A 12,877-nucleotide genomic window follows, 5' to 3' on the forward strand; every position below is an offset into this window, starting at 1 on the left:
AGGTGTTCTTTGGAGATGGGTGAGGACGTTTGAGTTTTGGGTTCATTTATGTTGGTTCAACATCTGTGATAAGCCTCTGACTACAGAAACTCATGTTTGTTTTTTTCTTTTAGGATATAGGTACTGCCATTGTTTCAGACACCACAGATGACTTGTGGTTTTTGAATGAGTCAGTATCAGAGCAGTTTGGTGTTGGAATAAAAGTTGAAGCTGCTGATACTGAACAAGCAAATGAAGAAGTAGGGAAAGTGAGAGACAAAAAGGTATGTTATGGAAAAATTTCACATTGACTGTATTTATGTGCACATAGTATAGTCTATTCAGATCTGATGACCTGACCTATACCTCTTTGTACAACAAATGACTCATATAATCCCCCCTTTTTACTTTTTAATATTTTCCTATATTCAATTTTAAGATGTGCAGTAAGTTAACCAAAGCTGCCTTAAAAGTAGGATAAGACTTCATGAGTAAAGCTCCTACTTCGTTAGAAGCAAGAAGCTACCCTTTTTCTGCTTGTATAGTCTCCCGTTATGGAGTTTTTTCTTCTGGAGACCGTGCTTTGCTAACAAGACGAAGTTCTAAATGGCCACAACAGCCTGTAGGAAAAAAATCCTTATTTCTTAGACATCTCAATAGCTTCCATAACCATTTTTTATTTAAATGGAAATAGATAGATGAGTTCTTCCTATGTATTTTAGAGTTTAAATAGGGGGAAAGAAGGGAGTTAGAACTCAGAGTAAATATGGTGTGAGCACAGCAAGATGAAGAGTCATACATGCACATGCTCAAGTCTCAGAAGAAATTGGGCAGCAGATCCAGTGCCCAAAACAAAGAAGATTCTCAGTAAACAGCCATTGAATGAATATAGCAAAAAACAGACCAAAATTGGTTCATCCCTTTAATTTTAGGGATTTTCTTAGTAATTTGGGTTCCTGAAGGTTATCGTGATGTGTTTCTGGTAGGCAGATAGATGCTTGGGTTCTGTTGGACTAATTATGTGGGTAGCATTAGAAGGGAATGCAAGTGGCCAGAATGAAGTCAGAGGTGACATTTGGAAACTTCTGTAGAGAGAGATGGGACATAAAATACTTGAGCTTATGTGAGAAAGTTTCTATACAGAGGTTCATAATTGTATCATAATTTTATTCCATTTACTAGATTACAAAACTAGGGTGTTTTAAGTTTTAGAATTTTAAGTTCTGAATTTTAAAATTTAGGCGATAGTTCCCACTTTTTGTTTCCTAGTCCATGAGCATATTTTTATATGACAGCCAGAATATCACATAACTAGTTTTACTCTTGAATATGAAAAGTAAAATTTTGAAATACTTTGTTTTTATTTTTCACATCTCAGTTCCTTATTGCATACAGTACTTTTCACTTTCTCATGTAACCCTTATTTATTCTTTTGAATACCTACCTAGATTCCCAAGAAAAAAATTTCCACATTGAGTAATTTTTAGCTTTTCTGCTTTGATATTATTTTCTTTAAAGTCATAAATTTGGGCACCCTCTCTCTTCTGAATGCTGAAGATATTTGGTAATTCTTCTGGGTGCTTTTCAGTCATTCTGCTGAAATGCTGGCTAGGTGTGTACGGAATCATGTTTTGCTCTCACATTTAAGCTATCTCCTTTTTAAGTGCTAATGATGGAGGCAGAGTGTGAGTTTTAAATTGAAGCTCTTCTGTCTTTTGCTTTCGGGTAATAACCTCATCTAAAATAAGTGAACCTTATTAATGAGATGTTTTTGCCTTCACAGGTGATTGAAGTGGGAAAAAATGATGACCTTGAGGACTCTAAGTCCTTAAGTGATGACACTGATGTAGAAGTTACCTCTGAGGTATGACTCTCGAGTAGAAGAGCTGTTTTCTACTACCCATATCTTCAGATGTTAATATTCCAGCAGTTCACTTGTGTTGAAGAATGCCATTTTCTCCTCATTTCTACCTACCTTTCCTAGATGTAAAGAGATGTTGGTTTCTTTACTTCTTGTTAGAGATTTTTATTGGAATTTGAGAAGAGAAGGGGGTGAGTTGATCTCATCCTCTCCCTGTTTTGAAAAGGGATGATGTAAATGCCTTTCTGTGTTCCTTTCTCCCTGCTATCAAAACTCTTTGGACATGATGCAGTGGATACACAGAGTTATTCAGAATAGTCTTGCACTACGTTTCCCACGAAACACCTTTAGAATTCCAAAGACGGACCTACAAACTATCTATTCTTTGTCAGGTACAAAAGTAATATTTTCACTGATTTCTTAAAAAGAAACAAATGGAAAATGCCTTAATTTCCAGACAGGTTTATTTTACTGTAGGGCTAATAAATGAAGATTTCATCTTAAGCTATTAGGTAATAGGTATGGATTTGTCACCGGTTGACGACTCAAGTCTAGACTCAACTGTATACTTTGCTTTTCTCTTTTCATGTTAGTTTCCAATTTTCCTTTTACTGCTTCCCTCAGCTAACTCACTATGGGAAGAAGGGTGATGGGGGAAGGATAAAGCGGGAATTTTACATTTTGCTGCTTGGGGATAGAAAAATTTTAGGTTATCTCTGGTGTTGACCCCCCCCCCCAACACTGTTGGCCGTTACAGTAATTCATTGCAAATGATCGGTCTGTGCATAGCTAAGTTATCAAGTGGAATATATTGGTCCATTAACTGTTCTTGACCACAATACAAATAGCAGAGATAAGTGTTTCCATCTTAATCAGACTTCTGTGGCTACTTTGGCCCAGAAAATCTGTTAGGCAAATAGACTATATTTCATCAAATCAAAGATGCCATTGAATTTATAAGCCCAGTTATTTTATGTACTACTAAAAAAGAAAAAGTGATGCCAATTAGACTATGACACATCATCAATTATGAATTCTAAATCTTTATGAAGTTCCTTTGAGTATATGTATAGCATTTCAGATGAGATCTGAGGATCTTAAACTGGCAAGAATGTTTTGAGGCTCTCTGGAGAACATTCCAGTTTAACAGATGGTTGTGTCCCTGCCTCTTGGTCTAGGCAGTTGAGTTATGACTTCTAAACTTGAAGTACTTGGCCTTCGTTCTGAAATTAATCAAGTCAGCCTGTGTCAAATCATTGATCCTGTCAAAGCCAGGCAGTTATCCACGTTAAATACTCTTGACTTGTTCCAGGTAGCTACCTTTGAATTAAGCAAGGCATTTAAAATTCAGTGAGCTCTAGTATCTCCTAATTTAAATATGGAGAAGTAGGAAAAAAAGTACTTGGCATTCAAAGGACAAGAGCATTCACTTCTCAGAGGCTATGATTTAGGCATACAGTTAGCTACCTGTGATCCTGGGAGCAGTGAGAGAGCATAAGTCAATTTAGTAGTTTTCAAATCTCATTTTAATTTTAGCTTCCTTTTTGCTAAATTTTATAACATTTGTTAATTAGTAGGAAAGAATGACAGAGTGTTATCTCTTCTTCATTCTTTAGCCTCTTGCTCAATAAAAGAGTAAGGTGTACAAAGAGAAATGACCTAAAAAGAGGGCAGTGGGGAAAAACAAACAATGTAAATTTCCCCCAGAGTAGATAAAGCCAAAATAATTAATTCAACTTTCTCAAAGAAAGCTATATCAAATTTTGGCTTGAAATGGCAGTTGTGTCACTATCAGTGTAAAACTTCTCAAGAGTTTCTTACATGTACCTGTAGAATTTGTTCAAATTCTAGGTTAGAACACTGGTGTGGAATGTCTGGATTCTCACTAGCTTAGTGAGATGGTGAGAATTAGGCCTACCCTCCCTTTTTCTCAGCATCGTGTGAACCACTGAGTGAGTGTTAATTGGCTGCACTTGTCTTTTTAGGATGAGTGGCAGTGTACTGAGTGCAAGAAATTTAACTCTCCAAGCAAGAGGTACTGTTTTCGTTGCTGGGCCTTGAGGAAGGATTGGTATTCAGATTGTTCTAAGTTAACCCATTCTCTCTCCACATCTGATATCACTGCCATACCTGAAAAGAAGGAAAATGAAGGAATTGATGTCCCTGATTGCCGAAGAACCATTTCAGCTCCAGTTGTTAGACCTAAAGATGTGTGTATAAAGGAAGAAAACCCTAAACTTTTTGATCCCTGCAACTCGGTGGAGTTCTTGGATTTGGCTCACAGTTCTGAAAGCCAAGAGACTATATCAAGCGTGGGAGAACAATCAGATAACCTTTTTGAACAGAGAACAGATACAGAAAACATGGAGGATTGCCAGAATCTCTTGAAGCCATGTAGCCTATGTGAGAAAAGGCCACGAGACGGGAACATCATTCACGGGAGGACTGGTCATCTTGTCACTTGTTTTCATTGCGCCAGAAGATTAAAGAAGGCTGGGGCTTCATGCCCTATTTGCAAGAAAGAGATTCAGTTGGTTATTAAGGTTTTTATAGCATAGCTGAATCAGTGAATTGCAGAGAAATATTAACAGGGCCAGGCCGTATTTCAAAACTCCAGTCTCGAGCATCTCTACTTAGTGTCACCTGTTGCATCTGTTGATTTATTCATGTAAACATCTGTGTGCCAGGAATTTTTGCTTCTGACTTACATAGAATTTGAAAATGAGTTCTTTAGAACTAGATTATCAATTTGGGACTGCATTAACATGAAAAGATAGGTTAATCACTTCATTCTCCTTCAAAGATGAGGATCTAGGATTGAGAACTACCAGTACAAACAAAAATTCATTCTTCCACTTAGCAAGTTACTTAATCATTTCTTTAGTTAATTTTATTCCCTACTCTTTGCTTCTTTTCTATTAGGGAATGTTGTTACGTGTCAAAATCCAAGGTTGCTGTTAGAAAAATATTAAAGGTACCAATGAAAAAACTTAATTTGATTAGTCAAGCTATGTAGTGCTGTAGATCACTTTATGTTGCCATCAGGCTGCATGCTTCAGAGAAGCCAAAAGAAAAGTCTTGAAAAGCAAGATTTCTTTCATGTATGGCTAGAACAATTATATCTAACATTTTTCCTAACATACCCCTAAAAGAATTTTGAAAGAGTGTAATAACTTTTTGCACATGTAAAAAATTGAGGTATAATTAGCAAACAATGAAATCTTCCCTTCTGCTGAATTGTAGACATCTGAGTAACCACCCAAAATAAGCTATAGAATGTCTCTGTTACTGCAGAATATTCCCTTGTGCGCCGCCCCCCCCCCCCACTACCTCATGGCTGTCACCTAGATTAGTTTTCTTTTTGCACATGTTTAATTTAATGCCTAAATTTTTAAAACAATTTTAAGTACTTACAAAGGATATACTGTCCAGTGTATTCTCTATGTGCTTTAAAGATATTTTTAACAAAGTTTGGGAGCTATGGATTTAACTGATTAAATTTCTAGAAAAAAGTCCTGTCATATAAATTGGCAAAGCCTATTCTCATTATAAAATTAATCAGCCAAATCAGACTTCACTTTCAGTCAGAAAATGTTTGACTTTATTTTTGGTTCAAATAAATGCATTAACATACGTCTCTGGCACAGCCTTCTCAGTTACGGTTCTAAGATAGATACGGCACAGAATTTTTAACCAAAGCTCTCTTTACTTTGTCCTCACTCTTGAGAGTCCGCAGGGTTTTTGTCTTTTCGTTTGATGCCTCTAGAGGTTTCTTACATTCTGAGGCAATGCCCCATAGAAAGATTCTAGATGGGTGAGAGGCAGCCTTTCTTTTGAAAATAGGGAGTATGGCAGTTATGAAAAGGAAAGAAATTAAAGAGAAATGGTAGATCTGAAGAGAGCTTATCTGAGCACATAAATCTTAGGACATTATGTATAGAAATTGAGGATCTTTAAATCGATTTCCTTATAGATATCCCTGTCTGCTTTCCCCATGGAAAAAATCTTGATGTATATCCAGGGGTATGAATATGTCATTTTGAAGACCAAGGCCCTAGAATTATCAAATTTAAGGATCATAAGAATTACTTGGATTGCTTGTTAAAAAGCTCAATTCACCCCCCACGACTCCCTTCCTCCCTCCCTTCCTCTCTCTCTCTCTGTCTCTCCCTCTCTCCCTCCCCCTCCCTCCTTCCCCTCCCCCCTGCCCCCTCCCCCTCCCCCTCTCCCTTCTCTCCTTCTCTCCTTCTCTCCTTCTCTCCTTGTCTCCTTCCCTCCTTCCCTCCCTCACTCCCTCACTCTCATCCCCAAGGTTTGGCCAGGGCTGACCACACCTTCAGAAGCCCTGCCCTAGAAGGAAGAGTTTTTCCAGGTACTTTAAAATTAGAATGGACTCATGTACTCAACCTCTTTTATTTTGCACGTGAGGTTAAATGACCACTGAGTCACAGTTAGTGATAGAGCTAGTACTAGAATCCCAGTCTCTTGTAAGTCAATCTTTAAACCATACTTGCTTCCTTCTCATTATTTGTAAATACTTAAATGGTGGTGCTTGTTGAATCTGGGACAACTAATAACCTTAAAATATTGCAGTGTATGACTTGCAGCCAAAACAGGACTTTAGAGAGAACAGTGACTTTGACACTTTCTTTCACCCCAAAGAGAAAAGGCCCAGTAAATATCAGGCTTTCCTGTATAACCAGGTAACTTACTTCTACCACTGGGAGGGCAGGTAACAGGGCAGAGGAACCAGAACCATTTTCTCCAGCATTGTTCCTTCTTGGAGAATGAGGCTCACATCTCTGGCTCTCTCCAGGCATCAGGGGCAAGGGTTCTTTTCACTCAGTAAGTAGAACCAGTTTTTTGAGTTCAGTGTTTTGTTAGACCATGATAAATGCTCTAAAACTTCAGAAAGTTAAATTACTTTCTTCCCTATTTCCCCTCAGTTACTACTCTCTTCATAATAGCTCGATAGCCCTCAATTTTGTTTTATTTTTGCCAGTCCAGTGCTTTTGCAGGTGATAACTTAAGACGGGGAGGGCAGGGAAACTTGGAGATCTGCACTTGTACCCTGTGATTCCCCTTATGTAAAGGTGCAGTTTTTTAGAAAATTAAGTAAGAAAAAGTTTTTAAATTTTATTTGTGTTTATAGATATTTAATGCTAGTTTTGGCACATCCTTGCCTAGCACAGAATTCTCTTATGCTACTCAGCTTTCCTCTTTTTCCCATTTGCTCACCTGGGTTTTTCGCTGTCCCCATTAGCACTAAGCACATTGCTTAGAAAAAAGCTGTGCGTTTGAGCTGAATCTTATCTTTACCTTCAGGAAACTTTAAACCATCTTCTCAAATCTGTTTTCAGTTTTACTCTTTTTTCAATGCTACTGTGGTACGGATATATTTTACTCACTGCCACTAAAACAAGACATGATTTGTATGTGAAGTCTTCATGGTGTACTGCTCTAAGATAAAGAAACTCTGGACTTCCAAACACTACCATTGCTCTTTAGTTGTACTTAGGGTGACCATATGCTCTGTTTTTCTGGGGACAGTGCTGGTTTACTCTTATTTTTCAGCATCCTGTCCTGTTTGCCTTGTCTCTCCCCTTTCACCCTCAAATGTCTTCATCTGTATGTTAAATTATGTGGTCTTCCTAGTCATAGGTAAGCCGTGCTTCACTTGAAATCTTTTTTGTTTTTGAGGTATAACTGACACACAACATTGTATTAGTTCCAGGTGTACAACATAATGAGTCAGTATTTGTGTACCTTGAGAAATGATCTCAGTAAGTCAGGTTAACATCTGTCTCCATACATAGCTCCAGAATTTTTTTTTCTTGTGATGAGAACTTTTAAGATTTACTCTCTTAGCAACTTGCAAATATACAATACAGTGTTATTAACTATAGTCGTCACTCTGTAGGTTACATCCCCAGGACTTATTTATTTTATAACTGGAAGTTTGTATCTTTTGATCCCCTTCACCCATTTCACCTCCTCCAACCCTCTGCCTCTGGCAGCCACCTATCTGCTCTCTGTATCTGTGAGCTTGGTGTTGTTTGTTTTTTGTTTTTAGATTACACATACAAGTTAGATCACACGGTATTTGTCTTTCTCTGTCTGACATACTCAGCATAATGCCCTCAAGGTCTATTCATGTTGTCACAAATGGCAAGATTGTATACAATACAGTATCATTGTATATATATACCATATTTTCTTTATCCATTCATCCTTTGATAAAACTTCGGTGGTTTGCATATCTTGGCTATTGTATGAAACATTGATTGTGAGGAAAGGATCTGTTAAAGTAGCTGTCAGTGGAGTTTATTGTTTCTGTTGTATCATGCCATAGACTTGTGACTAATGAAATAATCCCACTTTAGCATCAAATTTCTTATTTTAGTTGTTTAAATTAATATTTATGATCATGTTATCCTGGACAGAAAGTTCAGAGCAGAAATGACAAATCCTTAGAAAAACAGTGAATTTCTAGATTACAGCTAAAAATGTCTCCTGTCTCTTATTAACTCACTCTACTTGCGCAGTACGTAAATACATATTTTAATACTTAGACTACAAAAATCTTAGACCAAGCTTTTTTTTTTTATTGATGTTTTAATAGTTTATAACATTGTGAAATTTTTGGTTGTACATTTTTGTTTGTCCATCAGCCATATACATTTAGACCAAGCTTTTAAACTGATATTACCATTTCTCCACAGTCCATCTATGGAATGTCATAGTTTCCCAATCCTAAGCTTGAACAATGGATCGGTATCAAGCCAGGCCAGCCTCCAAACTGCTGTGAGCTCTTCTAATATAAGATTGAATCACTGTCAAGTATTTGAGATATGCAGTTGTGTTTAATAATAATTTGTGTATATTTAGATGTATATAATGCTTTGTGGGACGTTATTTTGTTTGTAAGAATTTATTTTAAAGGTCAGGCTCATTTGTAACTTTTTTTTTAACGTCAATTCAATGCAATATTAGCTCCTTTGAGAAGTCATTATGGAGAAATTGGCGAATATTAGTTCTTGGGTTCTAGAAAGCTATTGTAGTGTTACCTCTTGGTTCTCTTTAGAAAGGAGGAAACTTGTTAACCAGATATTTGGGTTTTATCCACAGAGAGTTATGTGAAATTCTGAAAGTATATGGTTTTAGATACTGTGAATCTGTTGTTTTCCGTTTAGCCAGGTATCTGCTTAAATTGTTCAAACTCATGTCCTAAAGAAGAATTCATTTTGATGGTTCACGCATTCATGGGTGTACACGTGTGCACGCACACTTGATAGACTGTTAATGCCTTTGCTGAAAATGGCTACAGATTAGGAACTAGCTCTGTTTGGAATCTGCACTTCAAACATAAAGGAACCTGCAAACTTTCCCGTTTGCCAAAAGTAAAATGTACAATGTTTACAAATGTCTGGAATTTTGCACTGCCATAGGGTATGCCGAGGTTACTTTGCTGGAATTTCCCAGATTTGTGATTAGCAGAGTTGCGGTTTAGCGTATGAGGAGAAATACTGAGGACTCTAAAGCTAAACTGGAAATGAGGAGTATCCGAGGTTCAAGTGTCCCCAGACATAATTTGGGGACAGTTTTTCCAGATTGCTTTGAGACGTCCTTTCTGTTGACAGAGATTTCCTTGTTTGTCATTGCTACATTCTTCCTTTATGGAGCCACCAGATCTCTTTTCTCCTGTGGGAGGATGTCCCATAAGCATTTGAGATCTTTCGATGCAATGAACGTGCAATCCCAAGTAATGCCGTTATTGGTGAATGTGGCATTGTTAAAGCAATATTATAATAAACCTACACTTAGGCTTACTGTACCTCTGTCAAGAGCCTTTTGAATGACTGAAATGTTACAGAGAAAGAAGTGTATCTGCAGAAAGAGGTAGTTACTATTTCTTGGTAGTTTCTCTAAGATCCAGGATACTGCTTCTCCTGCAGATTGTTTTCCTTCATCCAGGATCCTTGTTTAATGTCTTCTGGGAGCACAGCTAGTTGAATCCCTCATTTCTTGGGGTAGAATGGGTCAAGGATCCTAAGAAGGGCCAAATAGTGCTATCAGAGCAATTCCTTTCCTCAGAACAGTTGCTGTAATTTGGCAAATGCTTTATTGAAAATTGACATTATCATTATAACACTGAGAGTTTATCAGAGTGTCTAATTTCTCATCCCAAGGTGTTGATTTTTTAACAGTAAGTACTTTAGTGGCAAACATTTCCCCTTCCTCCCTGTCTTACTGTTGTTCTTTTTGCCTAGGAGTTCAAAGTTTTATCTACTTCTGGATATTGCTTTCATACCAGAGGTATTCTGTATCACTCTTGGATGGTTGTAACTACAGTATCTTCAGAGAAGATTTCTCTTTTCCAGTCAGTCCCGGGGAATGTTTCTGTTGCAGAGTTAGGTGGTGGATTCTAGCATAAGGAAGGGAAGCTGTGACATCAGAGCTACTGTCTAATCAAACAACTTGTAGTTGAGGCTTCCTTTGTGTGTATGATGGAGGAACAGGGAGATTAGCTCCCCTGTTGTCTCAGCACTAAGAAATTGAAAGCAGCCATCCCTCTTCCTACAGGAGGATTATTCTTTTTTCCTATCGTTTGCCTCGTTTTTTCACTTGCTTTTTAATAAGAATCAAAATTTTCCTTTGGTTTTTTCTTTCCTCCTTTTAAAGGTAATAGAAAATGTAAAAGGGGAATAAAAAAATTTAAAAGGGGAATGAAATGTTTCTGGCCTCCTCAGCACTTGGCAAGGTAGAAGTCTTAAGCAGCCTCTGAATAGGACTCTCTCTTTAGTTTATAGCTAGGCACTGTTAAGTTCCTCTTGGATAGAGAGGAGGAGGAAGATTATTCCACCACCTTGAACCCAGTCTTGACTGGGTTAAGCCTCAATTTTTCTCACCTGTAAAATGAGTACACATTTTACCCTTTCTACCTCATAGTTTGTTGTGGGGATTAAGTATGGGGGAGCAAGTTAAAAACCTATAATTCCCTGAACAAGATATTAGAAGTTATTATACTTTTGGTAGACCAAGCTCTGGGGTATATGTTCAGAATACCTCAAGTCCTGGAAGCTGGGCACAAGCTCTCTTGATGCCTGCCTAGCAGAGCCTGCGTTGCTTCCTTTTACCCATGCCTCTAGTTCAGATAGCCTTTCCTTGGTATGAGGCCCTCGACGAGAGAAGAGTTCTGTCTCTAGGTTCTGAGAGAAGTATGTGTCAATTTGGACAGCAGATATAACTGCCTTGCTATGGTCTTGACATACAAAAATTCTCTTTCTACGTGCACTTGAGTAGATGGCGTAAAATGTACTGTCAGTATACAGAAAACGTAACGTATCTGATCGGGAGCAGCAAATATGGTTTCATAAGGTGGGAAGAAAAAGGCAATTTAAAATAACTTTTTGAATAGTGGCCAGCTCACTTAATAAGGAAAGGAGACATTTTCGTGTGTTCTTGCCTAGTCTTGATAAGCACCGCTAAGTTAACAGCTCTGTATCTTTTTGGTATTTGCACTATGTAATGCTTTTAATACCTGTTGATTCTGTTGTGCTTTTTTGTGTATTAAATATTTTCATTTTGCCATTTTGTGGTGTCATTATTGGGGAAATAAGTAATTTTCTTTGTATACAGCAAAATCTCATTTTCTATTTTTAGATACTATCTTTGGTCTGATTTAGGGACAAAGAGAATAGCTTTTGCAATAGAAGTTATTGGACTTAAAATCAACAGCAACACTTGATGTTTTCCCCATTACCTATTAGAGTAATTGTTGTATTTAACTTTTAGGTTCCCAATCCTGAAAGAATGCTCAAAATTTTACAGAGTATTTTTCAACATGAGCTAGTTAGGCAGTGAGTTGTGGAGTTTCCCCTACTAGAGCCCTTGAGAGTGAGAGAACGTATATGACCTGCATGTCTAGAGTGAGTTAAGGCAAGCCCTCTCTCTAGGCACAAGTCTGTGCTTAACTCTTCTGAGCCCATGACTGTATCAGCTTGCCCACCCTCATTGCTATGAAAGAGATTTCATATGGCAAGATGACAGATGTGCCTCTTCACTGAGTTTATATAGCCGTGCCCGGTGCAGGGTTCTAGCGCCAGAGGTACTAAGGGTTTGTCACAAAGTACATGTTCTTCACCTATATGCCAAGCATCTGCTATGGTCTCTAGCAGTGATGCTTAAACTTTTGGGGATTATCGCTCTCCCTGAAAAGCTAGTGAAACTTACGAAACCTCTTCTTATGAAAAAGCACAACATTTTACGTTCACTTTCAGGAGCTTCGTTGAAGCCACTGGCCCATGGCCCTCAGGTTCTGTTCCTTGGAGGGATATCAAAGAAAAGTGAACCTGCTCACAAAAAGCTGCTAGCCCACATGCTTTTCAAGAGGTCCTTCCCTCGTAGCTAAGTCCATTGAGGTGAGGGAAATGTCCGGTCAGTTGTCCTGAGCTTAGGGCCACCACATAGTTGGCGCAGATTGGTGCATACTGCACAGCTTTTGGGGGCACCCTTCATAGGCTGCCATATAAATGATATCCCCTAGACACATGTAGTGTCCACCTCTGTGTAGAGGCCTGGGGGTGGGGTGGGGATGATACTGGAAATCCCAGGGATAGCATTTTATTTTATTTTTATTTTTTTAAAGATTTTATTTATTTTATTTTTTCCCCCCAAGCCCCAGTGGATAGTTGTATGTCGTAGCTGCACATCCTTCTAGTTGCTGTATGCGGGACTCGGCCTCAGGATGATCGGAGAAGTGGTGCCTCGATGCGCGCCCGGGATCCGAACCCGGGCCACCAGCATCGCAGCGCACGCACTTAACCACCAAGCCACAGGGCCGGCCCGGGGATAGCATTTTAAAAATGAAAACCAAAAAAAGCAAGAGGAGCGTTAGAGACAAGAATGAGGCCAGCTTCTGTGTCCACACAACCTTTTCCACATTTTGTGAGCTCTTGAAGGTACTTTTCAATGATGCCAACTGCATAACGTGTTTTGTTTTCTGGGTTTTTGCATCCTACTCATCTTGAATCCTGG

The 12,877-nt window shown here is 38.4% G+C and overlaps 1 protein-coding gene across 3 annotated transcripts in view; it reads left to right on the forward strand.

Moving 5' to 3' along the window:
* The window catches only part of MDM4 (MDM4 regulator of p53), a 40,591-nt gene extending 29,160 nt beyond the window's left edge, over positions 1-11,431 (forward strand). For all 3 annotated transcript variants that reach the window (XM_004425131.3, XM_087436988.1, XM_087436980.1), the window contains exons 9-11: positions 114-263; positions 1,763-1,843; positions 3,826-11,431. In XM_004425131.3, coding sequence (XP_004425188.1) covers positions 114-263; positions 1,763-1,843; positions 3,826-4,398 — 804 coding nt within the window. In that variant the 3' untranslated portion in view covers positions 4,399-11,431. The remainder of the gene's footprint in view (positions 1-113; positions 264-1,762; positions 1,844-3,825) is intronic.
* The last annotated feature ends 1,446 nt before the right edge of the window (positions 11,432-12,877 follow it).

Source organism: Ceratotherium simum, chromosome 2, assembly GCF_057802395.1.
Source record: "Ceratotherium simum simum isolate JZ-2026a chromosome 2, ASM5780239v1, whole genome shotgun sequence".
Lineage (NCBI taxonomy): Eukaryota > Metazoa > Chordata > Mammalia > Perissodactyla > Rhinocerotidae > Ceratotherium > Ceratotherium simum.